At 40.4% G+C, this 24603-nt stretch overlaps 1 protein-coding gene across 5 annotated transcripts in view; it reads right to left on the bottom strand.

The window, feature by feature from the left end:
• adgrl2b.1 (adhesion G protein-coupled receptor L2b, tandem duplicate 1) overlaps positions 1-24603 on the bottom strand; it is a 105527-nt gene that overhangs the window by 52465 nt on the left and 28459 nt on the right. For 4 of the 5 annotated variants that reach the window (XM_017042450.2, XM_017042453.2, XM_025066264.1 and 1 more), the window contains exons 3-5: positions 9441-9654; positions 3439-3548; positions 1069-1083 (exon numbers count right to left, since the gene is read on the bottom strand). In XM_017042450.2, the coding sequence (XP_016897939.1) occupies positions 1069-1083; positions 3439-3548; positions 9441-9654 (339 nt within the window). The remainder of the gene's footprint in view (positions 1-1068; positions 1084-3438; positions 3549-9440; positions 9655-24603) is intronic. The other variant, XM_025066265.1, reaches the window with a different exon arrangement.

The raw sequence follows: 24603 nt of genomic DNA, 5'->3' as shown, positions 1-24603 counted from the left end.
ACTCAAGATCAGGGACTGTGGATTTGTAGGAATATTTAAACTAATGCTTTTGTTCTACTGCTAATGATGCAGGGGAAAAGGGAAAATAAATGAATGTGTCATAGCGATTCATCAGAATGATCAATGTGTACAACTTGCATCTCAGGGTTCTGCTCCTACATCCTAACAGGGATATAAAAAGAAAAGAATAACAAAAAAAAATCCTGCAAATGAAAGGAGAAGTAGAGATCACAAGTTGAGGTTTGTTTTATTTTTTTTTTCTTCCTTATCATACCAGTTTGTCCCTGTTGTCAATTTCCACATAAATAACTGTGTAATGGCGACACTGGACATGCATACTGACATGACAGAGGTAATAAACTAAGATGATAAGGGAACAGACTTCACATCTTGTGAGTGGGTAGACAACATGTTGTCAATGGAGGTGGAAGCAAAGCAGAGGTAAAATGAAAGTGTGTTTGGGGAATCCATAGAAAAGTGATAGAGGAATTTTCACAACTTTTGTGGCAAAAAACCAAAACTAACCACTGATGGGTGAGAGAGGCCTTGGCAACGTTCCCGTTTTGGTTGCTTTGTAATTAATTGTTTCTGGACAACAATAATTGCTCGCCTTCGTTCGAGACTCCTTTTAGATCTGTGCCAATCTCACTCAACCATCACTGCTACTTCACGTTACGTGCTATGGGTGCAGCAGAGATTTGGCCAAGCAGACTACACGCTGAGCCAAATAAGAGCAGAGATTCTTAAGTACAAACAGCTAGTCATTCAACAAGAGTCAGTAGAACGCTAAACAAGATTCTCTGGAACAAACCAACACCAACAGTTGGTGTTTTCTTTCACATTGTGGAAAAAAAACAAAAACTATATAAGACGACCGTGGGTGTCATTTTAAATCGTGTTTGGAATTTATTTGGACTCCATGGGTGCAAACAATCCTCCTATGGGTTTAGCATTTAACAGGAGAGGCAATCAGGAGGTGGGGGTGGGAGACGTGAGGGGAGCTGTACTCAACACCACAGAACAAGGAGCTGGAGGAGGGGGGAGGGGGGGACCAGACCACTGATTTACCTTTTTGCTCCACTTCTATTTCAGGCATTGGAAAAGAAAGCAAAAAAGAGTGCAAAAGGGAGAGAAAGGTTATCATGAGACATCAAGCAGTCACAAAGAGAAGAATTAGTCGGAGGATACGACCATGAGATGAACCGCCGTGCTGTACGAAAAAAAAAGAGAATCTGGGAGGGAGAAAAAAAGTGTTGATTACTCACTGGCCTCCCGTCCTAGGATATAAAAACAGTTATGACTGTGAATTAGCAAAATGCCACACTTTTCACTGCATTCATCTTTTTATACCGACACGTATAAAATACCAACCAAAATGCATTTAGCAACAAAAACAGACCAAATCCTTGGAAAATTGCACGTCCTAAGTAGCAGGAAGAGAAATAATTCTCGGTCATACTTCAGCAGATTAAACCCCAAGAGTTTTATTTTTAGCTTGTATCAACAGTGGATGGAGTTCAAACTTTATAAACACAAATCCAAAGTTGAATCCAAACTTCTTCGCCCACACACGTAAAAACATGACACGGTGATAATATTACAGACTAAACCCCTTAAATGAGCCAAGGACTGCGAGAGGTCGTTTGATGAAGAATGAACAGTCGCCTTAATGCAGGCTTTCTTTTGTGGAGCTGTTTGGAACCAGAGACAATCTGTGAATAATTGAAAGTTTTCAAAAAATTGGAGAGCAAAGAGGTTAGTGAAGGGAGGGAGCAGCAGGAGGTGAAAGGGAGGTCTGTTTGAAAAAGGAAAAAAGAAGAGGTGAAAATGTTTATAATATGTCATCATAAATACTAAGTACGTACTCGTACGAGCCGTCATGAAGCCCCCTGTGCACACACATAAACCTCTGCACCGTCTAGCCTGATAAACCTAAACCCAGTAGTACAGATGTAGTTTAAAACAATGACAGCTTTAAGCCTAATTTACACACTCCAGGCCCCGACGGTGGAGGTCTGCACTCTCTGAGTAGCTGTAAAGGCATTTGCACTTGCAACCATTGAGTTTATGTTTATAAAAATGAATGTCCTCTTAGACTCTCATATTTCATAGTCACATAGAGTGGCTGCAATGTCACTTTTGGCCAGCAGGGGCTTGATACAACAAGCCTGTGACTTCTGTTTTGTGTTATTGAATCAATATTTTAACCCTTATGGAAATCTAGCATTCTGTTTTTATTTATGCTATCTTTTAGCTGCAAATATGCTACTGGAGTGAGCTTTCTCTTTAGACGCTTAAAGGCCCCTGCAGTTCAGACCACATGTGAAACTGGGAGTACTAACTAGACTTTGTACATTTTAGTACAATGGATTGAATTACTGCAAAAAGTCAATTTCATGAGGAAGAGAAGGAAAGATATATCAACATGACACAGTTTTTGAAAACATGCTCTAATATCCTCTCCCACAAAGTCTTCCTGTTTGTGCTGCAATGTTAAACCTATAATTTAGCTATTTTTGCTACATAAACTCTATGATTGTGTCAGCAGAAAAACACAAAAACTTCTTAATGTCATTCAAAAAAAATTAAAGGGTAAATTCACTCAATATGAAAGAATCCTTATCCTTGTTGACCCTGGTCCTGCAGATCATTTTATTGACCAAGAAAGTATGTACGTCTAAAACTTCTTAATGTCATTCATTCTCCTTGATTTTTTCTTTTTTTTTTTTTGCCCCCAAAAAACAACATGGATATTAAATTATATTCATTGATTGTTACAGCAGTGTAAACTGATATCTTTATCGGAAGTTGAGCAGTTCACTCACACTCAGGTCCATATTATCTTTAGTATGAGAAGAAAAAAAAACATTTCCTGGAAAGAGATTTCGCTGTTGCCTATATGAAACTGTACTTTCTGAAAGCAGTTAGCGCCACAAGCCAGGAAAAAAAATCCACTTACTACCACTGTAATGGAAAAACACATTTCAGATGACCAGGGATGAGGTGTACTGAGGACGTTTTAGGGAATTTAAATTCAGCTGCTTACACACCAGAGCTGAATTTATATGTGCTTATTCTTTGATCACACTAACCTAAACTGTGTCCAGCCTGAAATATCCCACTCAACAACACATCTAGGAGTAGTTCTATTTTTAAAGATTCATAGAAAAAAAACAACTTTACATCCACCTTTGTAAGAGAATTTCAATATATGACATCTTTATTGATCCATTCTCTATTTTGTTAAGGCTTAAACCATTTATAAAGTCTGCAGATCTGTCATCTGCATCATTTAATTTCATCTAAGGAACAATGTTCTTTCATTAGTGATGTAAAAAAACACCTTTAAATGACTGGCTCTAAATAGTTCTTGTTGTTCATAAAACACATGAATACACTTTGAACACAAACACTACTGAGTGTGTGAGATGTACTTACTATAAGGAACACACTCATATTGGACCTCTAAGTACTTGTAGGTGCCAGGGCAGGGATCAGGAAAGACATCAGAGCCGGTGACAACCACACACTGCGTACGGTTGTTGCACCTACGAAAAAAAAAAAAAAAAAAAGATTGACGAGAGATTTCATCATGATTAGTTCCAACAAAGGGGCCTCGACAAAGACAACATTAACAAGTCAGAGCAGGAAAAGTTCATTGTCATGTCAACAATGAAACTGTTGAAAATCCAAGTCTGGGCTGACACTAAAATATTCTATGTTAAATCTTGATGAACTGAGGAAGGGAGAGGAGGAGAGAGAGAGAGAGAGATGAAAGCATTAAGGAGGCAAAATGAAAGTGCATGGACATAATAATGAAGAACCAAGTGAGAGCAGCTGAAGGCTTGTTAGGAATTAGTGATGGCATTTCCCTTAACAGCGTCTTCTCACTGCTATTGAAGGGGAAGACATTCATTAAAACACAAACAACAGGTGGCGATGGCATGCAGCAGACTGGAATGAGTGACCTGTGCTGAAACAGAGCTGCTCCTCTGCATATATGAGCAACAAACACAATGTGGCCGTGTCGGGTTTTATGAGGTTGTTATTCCTCTGATTTAATAAATGTCCCTTAATGTGCGTCTGTCGATGTGCCTGGGCGCTTTAAACAGGAGCTGATGTAAATTAGAAAAAAGAGAAAAAAAAGAGCACCGAAGAAGTGAGTTTGTGTAACTACTGTATAGGGTGAAATTGGCTTAACTTCAATCAAGCTCTCCAGGGGCCGAAGGATTGAGAAAAAAAAAAAGTCAGTAGAAGCAAAGGCAAACAAGGAAAGAAAGGCACCAAAGTAGGACATTCTACCATTTGCAAGCGTTTGATGAATATTTCAGAAGGTCAGTAGACGTTTTTCAAGATGGACATACGTTTCAACATGAGACACGACATTCAAAGAAACATTAGTAATTCAAGAGGTTTGCTCTGGATGTAGAAAAGGTCTGTGTGTGTGTGTGTGTGTGTGCGGGGGGGGGGGGGGGGGAGGGGGGGGGGGGGGGGGGTAAGAGAGGGTGTGATGGTGATTCAAAAACATTAAGCCTCGCCCGTGCACTTTTAACTGCTATTAAGGTAGAGCATACAAAAGGGTAATGTATGTTGCCTTCACAACGAGACTTATTTAAAACCCTGCTTTGCATTTGCTCAACAAAAAAACCTTGACATTAATGGATTACTTCACATTAAAGTCATAATGAATAAAAGGTGCAAAACCTATTAGGAAGTGAACAAATAGCATTAGTCCTAAAAGCAGTGCTTTAAACATCGCAGATAAATGGTTCCAGCGGCAATTAAGAAAGTCACTGTTTTTGTAGCTGAAGTCGTGCTGCTACGTGGGAAAAACAGTAACAGTAGATGGGATTTAAACACACCGGGGGATACTTTTGTACTATTTAACTTTTTCTATGTCGTATTTTTTAAATATTTGGACCTTGTAGATTTGTTTAAACTTTTCTTTTTTACTGACATACAGTGCCAGTCAGACATAAGTGAGTCATGTACTGCCTTCATGAATAATTCTGAGATACCTGTGGCTTAACATAGCTAAATATTTTATTTTTCCACATAGGTAGTTCCAGAAATAATTTTCTCTCCTCCGCTACATGTCAGCTGCAGTTATATTTAGCAGATAGCTCACATAATATATGACGCACTGCTTTTATACAACGCGGTGTTGTGGATTTCGTTTAGGAAACAAAGAGAATATAGCTCAAAAAATTGAAATGCTTCTCTTTCTCCGTGAACGTTCTTGTCTGTCCGTGTCAACTAGACTTCGCATCCAAGAGGCGTCTTCAGTTCGTGAATGTGAGTTCAATATCTTTCCATTCAGCTCAGCTTTGGGTCTCCATCAACCGTGGAGGTAAACATGTGGCTCTTTAGATTCTAAATGCTCCACTATGTTCAGAAGCCAGTTGCTGCCTCCGTCTGATGTCCAACCTGGGCTGTATGCTGTTGTTTATCAGAAGGTTGCTTTGTGTTGTTGTTCAAAGAGCTGCCTACAGCTGCACTTGCTGCTGCTGGAAATAAACACACGAGAGCAGCGAGAGTGAAGCACACAGCAAAAATCAAAACAGTGAGCTCAAAGGCTCCGCATCGCTTTGTTGATTCACCGTGTTTACAGAAAATTCTTTCTTATTTTACCCGTAATTATCATTAAATCTATTGTTATTGTGCGAGTTGCTGATTAGTTCAGGATCCGACTTGCAGCAGGTTTGAAACGGTTAAGATTCCTGTGAGTGTGTGTGTGTGTGTGATCTCTGAATGCTGCTTTTCTCCTGGACAAAAGAGAAGTGTTGTTGCTACACATTCTGACACGCTTCCTCTGTTTTCAGCTGCTGCTACAAAGGCTCCCTGAAATCACTACTGCACTAAGATTCCTGTAAGAGGAGTTTAATTTCCCATGATTCCTGCTCATGTTCTACTCAGTAGCTGACCACATGAATGTTTCATTGTGAAGGTTTTCCTGGGTCAAATGAAAGAGCAGGGCTCTGGAGTCGTTTTTTTATATTATTATTTTAATCACTGGTGCCCTGGTTTGGAATTTAAACGTGCCAGTGCTGATAATGCAACTGGTTTTCTTCTGAGCTACAATTGTAAGCGATTAAAAAAAGGGAAACTATTATTTGATTCAAATACAATAAAACGCCTTTTTATCTACATGCACATAGGCGATCAAGAAGCTGAAGGTCACGGCTGCTGCTGTCATTTCATTGGAGCTCGATGTTCAGCAAAAGAAAAACCCTGGTATTTTATAAAAAAGAAATGTGTTTAATATAAATACTGCATATAAAACACGTCTTTTCTTAATTCTTAAACAATGTAAACTAAAGCATTTGTTAATTAAAAAACGATTGTATATCAAAGTAAATGAGAAAATGATTATGAGGACAAAATTCAATTATTATTATCCACTGGTCAGGCCGGGCCAGAGGTGGACCCCGGGCCGGGTGTTTGACACCCCTGTCGTAATATTTTCCTAGGCTGAAATACTATTGTTGTGACGACTTCATACCATTTGGTTATTATAGTAAATGCAGACCTGTGCTTTAAGTAAAAAAAAATAAAACATTGTCTTCAGTTTCAACCATGGTCCCAATAATAAAATTTGGTTTCACCACCTCAGGAAATAATTGCAAACTCCAGACAAAGGGTTTAAATCTGAAGCCACAGTATAGGGCATTATATGTCATTGCTAAGTCAAAACCTGTTTTGACTGTACTGTACTGAAATACTCTGTGTACCTACAAAAAACCCTGAGGCTGAAAAAGACAAGAGCAAAGGCAAAGTCCTTTCCATTTTACATATTAAACAGGCTGTGACTGACGGTTAAATACGTATCAGCCTCTTTAAGCATTTTTTATCCTGCTACATCCTCAACATCCAAATATTTTACTTGACAAAACATGTTGATATTAAAACATCTAATTCCTGTCTGCTTGTTTTTGTTTACAGGCACTGACGGCTGGTAATTATTTCTGGTCGCAATTTTCAAAACCAGCAGAACTGCCACACTGTGCAGCAGGCCTCCCCGCTGTGTCTCCCCAATATTGTTTAATATCTGTGTTTACGGTATCTGTCTGCCGCGCTGTTCCGTTTTATTAATTTTCACAATGTTGGCAGAGTTATTGTCCCTAATTGTGGTGTTTTAGTTTACTGCAGCCTGAAGGATGAGTAATCAGGCTCTCCCAAAACTTGACAGCTTTAACATCTAGGGCTATCACATCAACTTTAATTACAGTCAAGAATCCATTTCCTCTGATCTGAATCATTAGAATAATTCTGATGATTAAGGGCTTGTGGTGCAGCTTTCAGTGCAGAGTCTCCTCAAAGCTTTCACTTACACAGCACCTCTGGGGAAATCCACAAAGATAGGTTTGAAGTGCGGCTTCCAGCAAGTGGGAGTCAGACTTGTCAACAGATGGAGTGCACAATAGCGCGGCACCTTACTGTTGTTTTTGTACTTAATTAATAGGACTAGTATTTTTTAATTAATGTAAAAGTTACTAGGTTTATAAAATGCAAAAAAGGGGGTGAATGTTGTTTGTTGTGCCTGAAACGAAACCAAAATAAAAAAACATCTTTGCATTTAACTTCCTGTCATGTATGAGCAAAGAACAGACAATTAAAAATTGTTGTCGATTAAGTTAGCAGTCATTACAGTCCATGTTGATCGACTATACTATCCATCCATCCATAATGTAGCAGGTTCCAGGCAAAGTGAAGGGCATGGATGCTACCACTGGTGTCCTGGGACTGAGCTCCATATTTAGAAAAGTGCAACAGCAGGATCTATTCCTGCGGTACTTTGTGGTGCTGCAGTTCATCAAGGGAGTAAAGACGCAAATGAAGCCGTAAAAAAGCCAGTAGGAAGGTCTGCCATCACGCCAGGCACCCAGTATAAATAAGGTCAGGGGGTTGGTGGTGTTGATGGGCGGGGGGGACAGCAGCACGGCTAGGACAGAGCACTGCATTAGAAGATGAACTGTGCAGGTTACTTTTCATGAATACTTCAACCACTGTCCTTCAGAAACACACACACACCTCTAGGGGTGAGCAGCAGTGGAGCACAGTCTCTCTTGCTGTGCCGTCGTTTGACAACGGGGCAGCATCCTGCGAGACGGTAAACAGCATAAAAGGCACAGTGATGGGCATGGCTCACTACCTGAGGCACAGCCACTTCAGTTGCACTACAATTGTTTGAACAAAGTGAGCCCAGTATAGCAGTTAGGGAATTAGGAATGTGTGACTCGTGTGACTTAGTGTGTCTTTGAGCCATAGGGTGATTATGATTCCAACGGCAGCAGCACCATGCAGCTGGCGTGAAGGGAAGTGCCGCACGGATGTCAATTCTTGTCTGTCAAGAATTAATCTGTGCCCCAGTTTTTCAAATTTTCAAATGGCACTTCATAATCCAGTCACAAAACCATGAAGAAAATAAAGGTGCCTGCTGCTGATTAATGGTCCGTCATGTAGGTGGGTACACAGACAAGGTGACCTTTCCAATGAGTTCGAAAATAAAGAAATACAAATATAAATACATATATATGCAGTATATGAACATGTATTTTGTATTATTTTATCTTTCGTCTGCATATGTTTCTTCACTGTGCATCGTACTGTGTATAACTGTGACAAATGAACCCCTTGAATCTTGACATAATCCAAAAAAGGTTGGGAGAGCGTACTGTGTATAACTGTGACAAATGAATCCCTTGAATCTTGACGGTGAGGCATCGACGGTGCATCCACCAAAGTCTCTGTCTTTGTCAGCAAGGATTTGTCTTTTTTTTTTACCACCATGAGTTTACCGTGACAAGAGAAGAGGCCACTACTTTAAAAATAATCTGTCTCGGGGCACGGACGCAATAATAAATTGCGCCTTTACCTTCTTCAGTAAATAATTTTGGGGCCCGATTTTGAATAGCCAGGAGTAATTGTCTATTAAATAAGACTGGAAAGTTAGTCACTTCCGACCCTGGGGTTCTATTGTATTGCAAATCACTATCTCTACTTTCTATGGAAATTGACTTTACTTTAAAATTGCCATCATTTTATCAAAAAATAAAACCGGAGAACAAGTGACTGATGGGAAAAAAACAAGTCAGATTCAGGGGATAAAGATAAAAGAGACTGTCCAAATGAAAAGTGCACCTTTAGCCATTGCACAGAAGATCCTCCTGCATATGTAAGGGTGATGATAATGATTATGCTATCAAGATGATGTCATTGCTCAGGGGATATTGTACCAAATTGTCCTGCCTGCAGTCCAGATCTACTTCCTGTTGGACTGAAGACGAAATTATAATTACTATGCCTATAACACTGAAGCACCAAGTATCTTTAGTGATACAAGTGTCGCTTTTACTTTCTTGAAGTTGGTGTTTATAGAACTGTTCCTCCTCAAGCCCTGTTTATGTTTCTGAAATGAGATCTCCTCTGCCCCGTTTTACCTTTGTGATATGATCTTGTAGGCGTCTGGGAGGTAGCAGTTGACATTCTCCATCTGAAAGGGGTCAGCATCGCAGATCTTGTCATCAGTCCGACCATAGTTGGCCGTCTCAATCATAATGACATCACTCCCAGGGCAACGCAGATCAATAGCATATCCTTCACACGAGAGCTCTCTCCTGACCAGCCCGAAAGGCAGGGCTGCACGGCTGAACCCTGGTAGACAAAGAGAGAAAAAAAATCATTTTAGGAAGATTAATAAAAAAAGAAAATCTAATATTTTTTAAAGTATTGCTGCTTTCAAACAATGAGGCCGCACACCATGCAGTAAAAATCCACTGGCATAAAATAAAGAGGCAACAGCAGTCCAATGTTTCACCACAGTTTTAAACAGACGGCCCATTACACGCGATACAAGAATGGGCTAAGACGAAACAATTCATCTCTCCATCTCTTTGTGGTCTTGGATATTGGCTGGGCCATCACATCTTCAGTCACTGGAGGCCAGCGGTAACCTCAGAAATTCTCCAGCAAACACAAAGGCTACAGAGAGTGAGGAAGGCCTCCCCCTAGAGAACCTTCACTGCAAAGTAAAGTCTACCTGGTATGAGAATAGTGTGTTTTACAGTCATACCCGCCCTTTGCCATTCCCAATCATTTGCTGTAAAATAAGAGAGAAAAGAAAGAAAAAAAAAAACGAATCCTGGCAGCATAGAGTGTAATATAATCTAGTTTATAGCTTTGAGGATCGAAGAGAGGACAGTCTGGAGTCCACAAGGGGAAAAATCTATACATGGAACTCAGCAGTTCCATGGAGGTGCAGCCAAATAGCTCCACTTTTGGGAAAATTAACTATTTCATACAAATCTGAACCTACACTAATAAAATGTCTTGTCACGAAGAGATATGGAAATTAAAGAGAGAGGGGGGAAAGGCTGTTAAAAAAGGCGTATTTAAAAAAAAACAAAACACCCTCAGAACTAGATTTCCAGAGGTTCAAGGTGGAAAAAAAGTAGCTCACTAACTACAGTACCTGAGAAAACAATTAGTTAAAATCTAACCACGACATGCAAATGTGCTCCATTTTAGTAATGCGAGCTGAGCCCCATTGTTTGCGTCAACGGTGGGTCCCAGTGGGGGTGTCGGCTAGTGCGTGTATTTTCTGCACTGCTCTCTTCTAATTAGCCCTCCTTTCTGCATGTTACCTTTTCCGTGTTCCCATCAGCCTCTGTGCATTGTCATATACCAACACTTACCGCCCAGGGTTCACTTTGCCCCCTCACTCTAATTATGCTCACACTTTTTGACAGTAAGGGTCTTATGCAAATAGCATTGTTGGAGCTGAATTGAGTCCAGCTTGAAATTCCTCCCCTGAAACCCCCGACCCGCACGTCTGCAAGTCATTTCAGCCCGCTGTGCCTCCCTCACTTATAATGATATTCCATGTCAGTCTGCACGTCACATCAGCAAAAAGAAAACACTCACGCGCAGAGACATCTGCGAAAGATACACTGCTGAAATAAAATGTTGAAGTCATGGCGTATTATAGGGAACCTCTGAACACACCAGTAGTGGTAGCAGTTAAGTAGTATAACAAAATACGGACCAAATGGTATAAATTCTCTCGCACTCGGCCACGAGACATTCCATTATAATAGCATGATCTATTTAACGGCCAGTAGATTTTGCTTAGCCGGGCTGTTTATCACCTCATTAGGAGACGTCAGTGCCGCTGAATCATAAGTGGAGGGCCGTGGGGTCGCTCCATCTCTTCCAATAACTCCTACAATTACCCAAAACCTTTCAGAAAACCTGTCCAGTGTGCTGGATGATAAAACACAGAGTGAAGTCGCCGGCTTTACTGCGGAGACTAATGATTGTTCTGCAAGCCATTCCGTGCGGAAGGAGTGACGGGTTTATCATGGCAGCTACAGAGAGCAGACAGAAAGAATGCATTACATGGAGTTTTAAAATTCTGAGCGGACAGACCGACGCTGGTATAAAACACCCTCGCACCCATACACACACACACACACACACACACCATCTGCCTTCATAACCTCCTTTTTCTGGCTGTCCACTTGTGACTGGACTCATCTATCAGCCCACTATGGCATGATGGCATGCTGCTGTCAACAGAAAGCTAGCGATTGATTGGGCTTGTGCCCTGCTTGCCTCCTCCTTCTTGCTTGTATAGATCTCTCTGGTCATAGGCTAACACTACATCAATTAAGGGGAGGATCGAGACTGTACTGGCGGCCTAAAGAACAAATTGCTCCTTTTCAAAACTGCGGACACTGTCTGTCTCATTAATGACTGTCTTGTCCACTTGTAATTACGCACGTAATGACAAATCTGTGTGTTGCTTTTTTTCCCTTCCTCTCCTCTTTTCTTGTTTTGCTCTGTAGAAAGAGCAGTGGAAACACTACATCAATTAAGGGGAGGATCGAGACTGTACTGGCGGCCTAAAGAACAAATTGCTCCTTTTCAAAACTGCGGACACTGTCTGTCTCATTAATGACTGTCTTGTCCACTTGTAATTGGGCACGTAATGACAAATCTGTGTGTTTTTTCCCTTCCTCTCCTCTTTTCTTGTTTTGCTCTGTAGAAAGAGCAGTGGATCCAGGGGAGTGTGTTTTTTTTTTTTTTTGCTCGACTTAACTGGATACTGCCGAAGATCTAAGAAGTGAGGCGCGGCTAAGAAGGAAATACTGTGACAACAAAGGTTTCTGAGTGTAGTTGTTGATTTTCCCAGTTCACACAAGTTCTGCAAGATTCTGGAGAGTGGTTTGTGTGCATGAAAGTCGGGCTTCTTATGGAAGTTTGAAAAGCTTTTCATCTCACGTTCTGTGCTTTGTTTGACTGCTCCACTCTGCAGCAGTTGAAGACTGCGACAGAAGGGCACCAGCTGCAGGGGAAACAGTGACGAGAAAACTGCGGGGAGAAAATTCAACAACTCCAGCCCCGAAACTGAAAGAAAATATGCATTTTTTTTACATCCTGGTTTTGTATCTGGGAATACCATGACACGATAGAATCACAGAGAACACCTAGAATACTGCTTTGTTGTAATTATTTTTAGTCAAATTACCATGGTGACTTGTCATAACTGGCTGTGATTTCTGTTGACACAAAGCCCAATCATGCATTCTGGTCAGTGAGTGACTGAGGGGAAAGTAGCTTTTCAGATTCCTACCCCTGACCGGTCTGCTAAGCCCTCTATTGAGCTCAAGAGAGCAAAGCAAAGACCGAAACCACTTCTCAAGAAGTTGCATTCTGGGAGTTTTGGCTTTTTCTCTTGTTGTCGGGCTTTAATTCACTCCCAGCCCCCGCCCCTTACAAACCCTGGTACATATTTTGTTTTCTATCAACACCCTTGAAATTGGAAGTGGCAGTGTGGCTCAGACGGGTTGATCTGAAAACATTCACAGAGTTACACTTAATGCCTGTTAAACCCCTCAGAGATGAAACAGAAGAAAATGGAGGTTTTGTGTCATTATGTTACCATTTGGTGGCAGTGCCAAACCACACCACACGTGTTGAGGTGCATCTGTGCTCCTGTAACTTCCTTCAGGAAACAGTCATGACAAAACCCTATAAACTTTAGGGGACGGGAGTGAGTGAGAGACAAAGAGAAGTAAAGGAATGTTTGATCACTGTTCCAAAAAAAAAAAAAAAAAAAAAAAAAAACTAGGCCATTTTTGGAGGGCAGACAGAGTGGTGAGGTCTGGGGCAGACGGGGAGCAAAGAGGTTGCTTGACGCTTGTCATCCTCCATTAAGGATCCTTTGATTGGCCTTTGTGGTTCTGGAAACGGCAAACAGCTGCATGCAAATGGCCCTGTTTGCCCAAGGCTGGCCCCCATTGTTCTGTGCTTGGGTTTGACAGAGACGCTTTCTCTGCAGCATAAAGGAGGGTGTAGCCTTTAGTCAAATAAGAGTGCCCCCACCGTGGTCACAGCAGGAGTACTTCAAGATTGTTTGTCTTTTTACGCTGTTTTATTCCTTCTATTACTGGTAGCTGACGTCTTTAGAAGAATAAGGAGATCTCGGAGTCAATCTTTTCCTCCAACAGCAGGGGATGCTTCCACGAAACCAAATCCGGAGCAAAAGAGCGGTCACACTGTGTGTTTTGCTCCAGTGAACCAGTGAACATTTTCAAAGGGAATTCATCAAGTACAACAAAATGAAAAATATTTCTTTTTTTTTATGTAAAGAACGCCCCATTTCAGCTCCTGTTCTGTTCTCTTTTCTGGTCATTACTGCAGTGAATGTCGAATCAGAATCTTAAGCTTGTGTTAAAATCAAAATGCATTTATGAGATTATTAGAAACTGAAAAAAAAAAACTAAAATCTTCTCAACAACCACTTTGCTGGAAATGCTTAACAAAAACCTATCTGTCTGTCTATCAGATGTGTGACATACACAGGAGCAAGGTGGGAGATGAGAAAGGAGATTTGGGATTCACAAAAATAACACCTGCTTTTCAAATACCGACAACACCCGGGGAGGGAGATACTATGAGAGATACTATGCGAAAGCAGCTCGTATTTCATCTTAACTGTCAAAATGCGACGAAACACTGAAAATCTAGTTGGACATATGGCTCCTTCTCCCATGACACTGTAGTCCCTGCTCTGGACCACCTTTCTGGGAATTGTTTCCAAAGACAGTGTCAGACATGACCACAACCCCGGGGCTACACCCACCTTTCCCAGACTGCTGCTATCAGAGACTCTTGATTCCGATATAAGGATTCTAAAATAGAAACTGGCAATATACGACCGAGTCCATTTGTGGTTAGACAAAGCGCTCTGGGTCATATCCCTTTTCTCTGGTGATGCATGAATTGCAAGAGTTGCCACTTCAAATTCCAGTGCTACCTTTTTTTTTTATTGATGCATACAGAATTTTTCTCTCATTTATCCCTTGTTTACTTGACAGGGGGAAAAAGGATGGGAGGAGAGACTCATGTTGAAACAATGAAGGATTTGTGACAGAGCTCTACGGATCCTGCCTTTTCATGCTCTACTGAGAGAGAATAAAGAAAAATGAAAATTAATTTAAAAAAAAAGAGATTTTCTTAAGAGCCATAATCTTGAGGAGCATGAGTATTAGTTGGCTTAAGCTCTGTCTGCCAGACTAGTTAGCTTAGAAACTGTCAGCATTGCTTGTCATTTCCCAACTCAGCTATGGTTGTCAGCTATGAAGGAATACAATTATATATATATTTTTCCTCTCTGTGCAACTGTTCACCATTGTTTCAGGAGTTCCTGTGCACAGCTAAAAAATGGAAAAATAAAAAAAATTGACAGTTGCAGATGGGCGAGCCATCAATCATCTCAGCTACTCTTTTGCTTACTAAGTTGATTTATTTCCAAAATGTTCTGCAGAGTACTTTTAAACAAACCTCGATGTCAGAGTAAATGTGAAGTAAGTTCCCACCTACTTGTTGTTATTTTCCAAACACTACAGCAGTCACTCTTTGTCTCTTCCAAGGACGCTTTTTTTATTTTCCAAAAAATAAAAAAATGAAATAAATTAAAATTAAATGTTTGACTTGGATGTTTGAAAAAAAATCAAATTAATCTGGAACAGCTTAACCCCTAACAAGGATATAATTATGGGCGACTGAGGGATGAGTCCTGACGGGTTTTACTTTTTAAAATCAGACACTTTTGAAATGATAAAATCTGTCCTTTTCTTTGGAAAGCACAGCCATGGAACTCATTTCTGAACGTTTTCACCCTTACCCCCATGATTCTAATAGTCGATTATTACATACAAAATACTAGGTACCTGCAACCCGAGAGGTTTTTTTATCTGTAAACTGTAAACTTATCAACTGCCACCCAGTTAAATTTGGATTATTGTTAAAAAAATGTACCCCTGCTGATTCTACATATGATAGTTTTAACTTACCCCTAGAAAAATTAACTCAGAGTGTTGCATGTCTCATTTCTCACCACGTATCATTCAAACATTTTCTTTTGAAAATGGACCTAGACTGATTTTATATAAGTTGTTGCTTGCTGGCTGACCAAACAGCTTCCAGGCAATTACATCTGGTAAAAAAGCAATTTCCTAAAAAAAAAAAAAAACATTTCCCTGTTGCTGTGTTACCTCAATCCAATTAAGGTCAAGAAATTGTTGGTCATTTTACTATAAGCAACTATTATAACTGCAGCGACAAATCAATCAATCAGTCCTCATGTTCTTTCCAGGATTTTCCTTCAGACACGTAGACCTTTTTATAGGGAATATTTAACACCTCCACTGTGTTCACAGTGTACTTGACATGCACAGACTGTCTTGTTTTGATGGTGCAGAAATCACTGTCTGGAATAACACAAAAATATTTAATTTTTTGCACAACTGAGTCACAGTCAACACGGTGAATTATTTTGACTCTCCACAACAAACGGCTCGGCTGCAGAAGACTGCAGATGAAGGATTTCTCCCACAGGAGTAAGCAGTAAAAGGGGGATGAGGGAAGGCAGAGCAGAAGCTGTAATGACTGGGTCTTAATTCTTCCACAAGAATCAAGGTTTTTGATCCCCTGTCGATTGATTGGCTGATCCTTGATCATGTGGGTGCACATCAAAGAAAGGCAGTGTGGAAAAACAGGGCACATCATTACATTACTTATACGTATAATCCTCCAGATGCAAAGCAGAGCATGTGCTGGAATATAAGTCCTGACAGGAATCACTCCGTTGGAGGAGAGGTTGCACGGTGAAATTTGTTCATTTGTTTGGTCCATGGACGCATCACTTGGAAGAAAGCAGGATATAATTTAACACCTTGTGCAGTCTCCCTGGAAAACAACTGTTTCATGAAGATCCAAATAACCGTCACAGAGGCTAAACAGTTGGGGGAAAAAAAATCAACTTGGAAGATGAAAAGAAGCTATACGCTCCCAGGAGAGTGCTATTTTTTTGACAGATTTAGTCCATTGCTTGTTCAATATATAACATATTGTTGCATCTATCTCTCTGAGTTGATGAAACACACAGAAAGCGGTGACTTAAAGCAGCTCAAAGTGCAGCAGGAGTCTGGTTTCACAGGTTTGATCTACTCTGAGTGATCAGCTTAACTCCCCCTAAAGCCTATATTTTACCCTCGCACAGAAAAACCCATCTAGTTTTTCTACTCAACAAAACGTCTCGGAATAAGTCAGGTGTGTCCCCGAGGGTAAGGACGTAGGAGGAGAAAAGGTGATGGTGAGGAGAATGAGGGGGGAGACGTGGGGGTTGTCTCCATCACAGGCTTTTGTCTCTGCTCTTGTTTGCCAGGGTAAAGCTTTCACACTTCCACCTTCCTAATCAACTCTGCATCTCCACCACTCAAACCTGCCGTTGCAGAGCTGAGCCCAGGCTTACTCAGTACATCACATAGACAGGGAGCTGGGAATAGCTGCAGCTGGAACATGAATTACATGAATAATGAGCCACGGACTATACAAGGATGACTAGGAACAGAGATCGAGGCCTCGAGTCAATAATGAATGGACAATCCTGATATGAGGGAGCTTATCTTCATGCAGGGCAAACACCACGCTCTAACAAATATTACATTCACCGAGGCACAAATCCATTTTGGTGTTTTTATCTTAAAAAAAAAAAAAAAAAAAATCACACCCCGGACGAACTGTGACTTTTACAAACAATGTATTTTTTTACACTCTCACTTAAGGACAAGATTATTAGCCCCCTTAAGAAAACTAAATTTCTTTTAAGTACTTCCCAAGAGTTTTTTTTTAAGAGCAGGGAATCTTCAACACAGCGTTTCTGAGAGCGCTGACCTTATTTCACTTTGCATACAGACACAGAACATTTCCAAAAGGCAAGAAAAACAAGGTCAAGAATATTATCTTCCTAATAGTCAGTTCTGTGCCAGTCTTGCCTAACAGAAGACTGCAGTCATTTTAAGTAGCGTTCAACCCAACGACAACAAAGGAGCCCTGCCCAGTCTGTAGAGGCGAATATCTGCTACGGTACAGCCTGGACACTGGTTTAACCCAACTTAAAGTTCATTTTAATTTTACAGTTTCAATGCAATAATACATACTGTAGCAACAGTAATATACACTCACCTCCATGTTTTATTATGGAAGTGGTTCCCAAAGTGGAGGGCGGGACCCTATAGGGGTGCAGAACTATTGCCACACGGGAGAAATTGCAGTTCATCTTTTCTTGACAAAAACTGCAGGAAACATTTGGAAACTAATGGACTCAGGGCAGTGGTTCGTGGGGTGATGTGCGCTGACCTGTCTTCTCTAAGCCATATCTATAGCCAAAGAGTTCTAATTCTATCTGGTCTGCCCCAATGACACGCTTCCAGTACCCATCATCTTCCTCCAGTCTGTCATTACCTTTCTTCAGTACTCCGTAGAGGAATCCTCCGAGTTTTAATGGTCTTCAAACTTCAAAAATAAATTCCTGCACAGGAGTTTAGAAACTTTTTTTGACACACGAAATGCGACAGGGCTAAATCTTTAACTAGTGTTTTATCAGCGGGCTGCAGTCTCTGAAATCAGTTTCTTTTCTGTATATCTGAGCTTTTCAGATCTTTGTTATTTTATTTATTATTTTTTACCTCCTTTAGTTTTGTTCTAAACTCTGGGGGTTTCTTTGATCTTTAATTTTCTTCTTGCAGATAAACTTTGTATATTCTTCCATTTTGTGAACAACAGGACAAAAAATGTATTTGGTTATTTTCTTTTACTTAGTATTACTAACACCACAATGTCTTAAAAAAGTTTAATGCCAGAGGAATTTGAAGAACTCTGCCTCAAGATATCACTGACATTTTTGCAATTATATTTCTAGTGAAAGACAATGTATCACCAATGCTGAAGCTTGGGGTTGGTTAACATTTTAACTCGGTGTCTGCTGGTTGTAAAGCTACTGAAAAATGTGTCCTATTGTTGCTACCATCGATCATGTGAGCTTGCTGGCAGGTTGAAGGAGTCCGTGGAGAGAACAGCCTTTATACAGCACCAGGATATTGCCTCTTGTTAGAAACGTGTCATACTTATGGACAGACACGTGGACACTTTTCAGTCTTGGCTGCATTTCTCTCTCGACTTTCTCTGATATTTAAATCTTTAGAAAGACATAGAAATGTACCCTGGTACTGTTTAGTACTTATCCATTGCTGTCCCTGGAGTACTAACCGGTGGGATTGACTTGAGTCTGATGACCTTGCCTCATTCCTTTCCACAAGCATTCCGGTCAATGCAAGTAGAAAACAGGCGTGCTGATAAGAGATGCACAGATGGGGAGATCCTGATGACAGACAGCTTCCTGCTCCTCGTCTTAGACGAGACCTTTGTGCCTCACCAGCTCAGTGGGAAAAGACGGTACGGGAAGGCATGCTGATAGTGTACGGCAAACAATTGCGCTCTTTGTTCTGCACTATTTCACTTACTTTTTTTCCCTCCCCCTTCTCTGCCTACTTATTTAATTTCCTGAGCTGCAGGAGAGGGCTCCCTTATCGTAGGCTGTTTAGATCTGCAAATCTGCTGGTGGCCTTTTGTTTGCAGGTGACACACCCTAAGGTGACATTTAATTCCTGGACCAAAAATGTGTGGTCATGCTCCGTGGCACAGACTGCCAGCCTGAGGAGATTACTAATACAGTGAGTGCAGCAAACCTGCATTCGTGGCCTGGAGTGAACGTTAGCCTGCAGACACAGGGAGGAGCCTCAGCGCAATCACATGACCTTCACATATGGAATTTAACGTTAGCGCTATCCAATCAAAACTGAGCGAGATAAAAAAAAATCCCATACATATATAAACAAAAGCACAGCAACATTCTTTGATGTTGACATGATGTGTGCTCCAACAGAACACGTGCACGAAAGAATGTACGCCGAAGCCTTTGTTATTTCAGCTGTAGATCGCAAACCGATGGCTACAAGCTTTTACAGTAAAATGATAACCTGCTGTGAAAACTCGCCTTTCATTATGCAGCCAAGTGCTTTGTATCAAATACTGTCCAAAAACTAATTACAGACAAAACAGCACAAGTGCCTGTGCTACAAAGAAGTAAAGACAAGGTGATAAGAGTGTTATTAGCCCCAGCTCTTCAGCCCTGCCTTTTTTTTTTGTCTATCGTTTTGAGAAGAAGAGGGAAATAACCAAAGGCTATTTCTATTTTTTTTTTTACTTCCAAACAGAGCAGCTGTTATTTTTTAAGAGATTGAGGAGATACCTGGGGTGTTAGCAGGCTAAAACATTCTGTGAAGGTACAGTACGAGTGACGGAGGAAAACAGGTGCTGACGAAAAACCCTGAGTAGAACAACAACAGTCGTGGCTGCACCTTCAGCACAAAAGAGCATTTGTTGACATTATGTCATGTGAAGGAACGCATTAGCTCTCTGTCAGTTGCCTCGGACTCATTGTCGAGTTGCTCCTGAATTCTTAGTTTAAGTCTTAAACAGATTAAGGAAAAGTAAGCACAATAAAAAAAAAATATGATTGATGTATGTATTCATAATTATTGGTCATTATAATTAATTTATTGTGGTCAATTCAACACTTATAAGAGGCATTTGATTCTATATAAAATTAAATTTTATGCAAACATTGATAATGGATTTGAGACACCATATGGTTTTACTAATGATACACATGTGTGCTATTAGAAATTATATAAAACACAAAGCTGCGAAACATACATTTAAAGATACAGAGGCACAAACAAATGTTTTATTCTCAAATATATGCAACACTGTAATCTAATCTAATCTAATCTAATCTAATATAATATATGAACTGTATGTATCAGGTCATTAGAATGGCATAAATGACCCTGGTATATGAGCATATATTAGGGTTGATGACATTCTGTACACTATAAAATGCTTTTTTCTTTTAATTAACCATACGTTGTAAAGAGCTGACATGTTAGTCTGAAACACATAGGCTTTTAGCTTTCATTTACTGAAACCTTGAAAAGTTTCACAACTTTTCTTTAACTGCTTGTTTTTCGACTAATAAAACAGATGCTGCACTTCAGCCCTGACGCTCACAGCCCTCTGTGAGCACACGCACTATTCTGCATCCGCACACTCGTATTGACATTTTTGCACAAAGGCAGCCTTAATGGCAAACAGTTAGTCGGGCTCTTCACGTCTAAGTGGAAAACTGATGGCGGATCCACAGATATGTTTTTGACAACTCGGTCGATGCTCCTCAGATCTTCACCGCAGAGTGCACCGCTCTGCCACTGTCAGTATGAGTGTGAGCCTGGCTCTTCACACACTCTCACAGAGCACAGTGACAGGGAAGTGATTGACAGAGGCAGCGCGGTGGCTTGTGAAGCCGTAAAAATCACATACGTGATCAAAACACACTAACGTGTGCAGCGTCAGTAGCGTATATGTGTTTCATACTCAGTGATCTGTCAGAAAGCTGCTTGTTACCAAAGCTGTAGCTAAGGACTTTACAGGAGGATGACCCTAAGGGTCATACAGCTATTGTGGGGAGGGCGCAGCAAAAACATTTCCATTTAAAGAGGTTATAGTGTTTACATCATGTAGACGCATATAAGCAAGAACTTTATGTCAATGTGGGGTTGTCGACAACATCCCTGTCCACAAAAGACAGACGCTGTAGAAAATGTTTAGGAACTTCTGCATTATAAGATCAATATTTGGGCTACTATTGTTCTCCGAGACCATTTTTGGCTGATGTGTGGCAACAGTGTGGCCAGTGTGTGGCTCAGATCTGGTCAACAGTAGCAGAACCAGACCTTGGACACACATGTGTTGCTGTCTAGGTTGCAATTAGGCTAAAACTGTGGGAACCCGTTCCGACTTGATGACGTCATACGATATTGTTTAGCATTTGTTTTGAAAAAGCAGCAGCCGGTGAGGTGTCTTTAAGACTGTTTGACCCTCGGTTACTTCCACCACCGGCCTGACCAGAAGTTTCACTTCATTTCTCAAATTTTTTCAGACTTTTTACATTTCAAAAGGGTTGCCTCTCTGTTGAGTCAGAAAATTATATTTTTCAGACACTACTGCAACAATCTGCTTTGATTCTTTCAACGCGGTGTTTTTCAGTGTTTCACATTACGTGCTTGCCTTTGTTTTGCATGTTTGTTTAACTCGTGTGCTCTTTAGTGGAATGGAATTAGCTTTGGCGTGCCCTCCAGCTCTGTAAAAGTGCTGGGTGAATACTGAACCACAGTAAATTTTAACAGGTTCTTGTTGACTCTATAAATAATTTTGTCTCCGTTCCAAACCAGATTTATATTGTTGGCATGCATCTTCCCATGCACACACACACACAGGAGGAAAAATCTACATCTTTCTGAAGTGCGGACTTAATTTTATTTGAAACCCTTCTGCTTCCTCTCAAGATTAAGTGCATTACTTTGTTATGACAGCTGAACCCTCCTGTGAAGCGACAAGTTATACTGAGCAAATGTAAAAGTTTAGGTTCTGGTAGAACTGCTCTGCGGCTGCAAACTGGTCTCATCTATTATTTGAATTAGTCTGCCAGCAGAAGAAAAAAAAAAAAACGTACAGAGAGAATTTAAAAAAGGAAAAGGTGTGTATCTGGTCCAATGTTTGTACAAGTTGTTACCATAAAGGGTGTGAATTAAATGGCTCCACGATGCTTCAGGCGAGGAAGATTTAAAGCATGCTTAACAAATGAAATCAAACTGTCAGAAACTCCCTGGTCCATTAAAGTAATTGATTGTTCATCAGACGGACACGTAACGGTGACTTTTATAATTGCACTTAAACACTGGTGAAGCACAGGCTTCGCTTTTTTAAGGGAAATAGGTTTATATTCCCTTATTGAGTGAAGAGAAAAAAAGTTCTTACCATTTTCTGCTTTACCAAAAATGCAGTCAGGATATCGCTACTGCAATAAATCTAGGATGACCCCATCAAGGGTGATATTGTATTTCATTTCCTCTGAGTGGAATACTGATCCTGGAGATTCATGTGACTGCCTCATTTCAATTGCATCTTTTCTGGTGGTTTGAAAACTTTTCAGGCCAAAAATTATTATTATAAAAAGCATTTCTGTACAATAATATAAAGAAAATGTACAAACCAGGTTTCCAGGAATGTCGGTGTGTCCTGTTAAAAATGCAATTAAAAAAAATTAAAACTGTAATGTACCTGGCAACAAAACACAAAAAACATCCAGTGTTGTCTCTGACTTTAAAGCTAAATTCTGCAGGATGCGATATGGTAACATAATCTATCGCCAAAGCCGGCTTTGACAGCTTCTGTATTGTAATTAAACTATATATTGTTTTGCTTAATTATTCAATAAAAATGTATGTATGATCCTTTTTTTTATCCACAAAAATGACCTGAAATATGGACGCTGTTCCTTTGAAGTTGGTCTGAGCCTACCTTTATACCCATGATGGTATCAGTGCGGTTATTAATTCATTATTCCCTAAGAGCAGATAAAACAGGGTTAGGTCAGCAGTAGTTTCTGCACCAAATTAGTTGAAGACACACTTTTCATTTTTTTGTTGCAACTTCAAAAATAACTCTTGAACAGCAGCAAAAAACAAGCGTAGAGTGGTTTCTCCTTCTACACCCAATGGTGGCCTTTTCACTTTAACTTTACTTCAGTGAAAACACAAAAACCTCACAGCCTGTTAAAAAGCCTGATGTAAACAACCAGAGAAGTGATTCTTATAAAGCTCAACAACTTTCCTCTTTTCTTTGTATTTGAAAAAAATGCAAAAAAAAAGACTAATCAGTAATTCTGCAAATGCATATATTTGATCACTGTCTGGAGAAAAATCTGTTGAATTTCTATAATACTTGCAGGAACCCTTGTATTTCTGGCAGAATTTCCAAGCGAGACGGATACATCTGATGTTCACCCTTCATTGTGCTTGTTCTCACCACACAGTTTGACCAGTCATCTGTGAATCTCCCATGGTTTAGCTGATAATTCATGATCTCCCTGCCATGGACCCGCAGCGTTCAATATGAATTATAAAACGGCAAGCCAAGCATATCAATGGATGACAGACTGGATGTGTATGGCCTGGGGCCAGAGAGGAGTTAGAGCACAAAGGCCTCCTCCATTCAGTCAAACGTGGCACTGGAAATACCAACGTGGCACGAGGGAGGGTCTTCCATCGACACAATGTATGGCATCGCTGGAGATAAATGTTGTGCTGGGACGTAGCCTTAACCTTTACAACCTATTGGGGAGGAAGACAAGGTGGTGTTGTCGGCGGTGGTGGGTTCGAGCGCTGAAATATTCTGGAATCAAATGAGATTCACATGGGATTTACATTGTGATTCAACGGCAGAAGAAAGAATGTCTTCAAAAGGGAGCGGACAATACAGACTGGAAGATCTTTTCAGGATTTTTTTCGCCATACATGACTCTGGCGCGTACTGACTTGGTTCTACAAATGCATATTAATGCCGCTTATTCACGTACTCCGCCCATGCCGGATTACTTGGTGGGGCCTAAACAAACACTGGCTCTTTATTCTGATCCCTTCTCTGTGGATATGACACAGCTTTCCAACACAAAGCACTTAATCTTCTCCCCTTCCCCTCTTGTGCAGTATTTAGATATGAACACCAAGGTGTCTGCGGTCCTCTTGGCATTTTAACACAGTGGTCCAATAGAAATAATGACATTGACTGCAAAAGATAAGGCCTCCGTAAATCTCATCTGTCCTTCCCATTGAAGACTCAGACAACAGGTCGTATTCAGTCGCAGCAGGTGAGCACAGCTATTTACTAGCGCCGTCTTTGTAGAACCTGCCTTTGGATGCTCTCAGCTTCTTTAATCTGAAGACTAGGTGGCACTAAAACATCTTTACACGTCTAATACCTGCACGACCTAGTTTACCCCGGCAGGAGCATAATTATATAAGGTGTATTACTGTTATATAATGGCCAAGAATAGGAGGGGGAAAACAAGCTCAGATGAAATGAAAAGCTGCAGCTTTTGAACATAAATTTGAAAAAGTAGTGTCTGAAAATGACAAAAGAAAACACTCTAGCCATATGAAACATATCTACAGATATATAGAAATAAAAACAATATTAATATTAAAATATCATAATATATAAATATACATATTTATGTTCAAGTACTGTATTTGTTTTTCATTTTAAACTGTTGCCACAATCTCTGCTCTCTTTTAG

Source organism: Cynoglossus semilaevis, chromosome 20 (assembly GCF_000523025.1).
Source record: "Cynoglossus semilaevis isolate Cse_v1.0 chromosome 20, Cse_v1.0, whole genome shotgun sequence".
Classification (NCBI taxonomy): Eukaryota; Metazoa; Chordata; class Actinopteri; order Pleuronectiformes; family Cynoglossidae; genus Cynoglossus; species Cynoglossus semilaevis.
The sequence above is the reverse complement of the archived record's forward strand: the minus strand, read 5'-3'. Positions and strand labels throughout refer to the sequence as shown.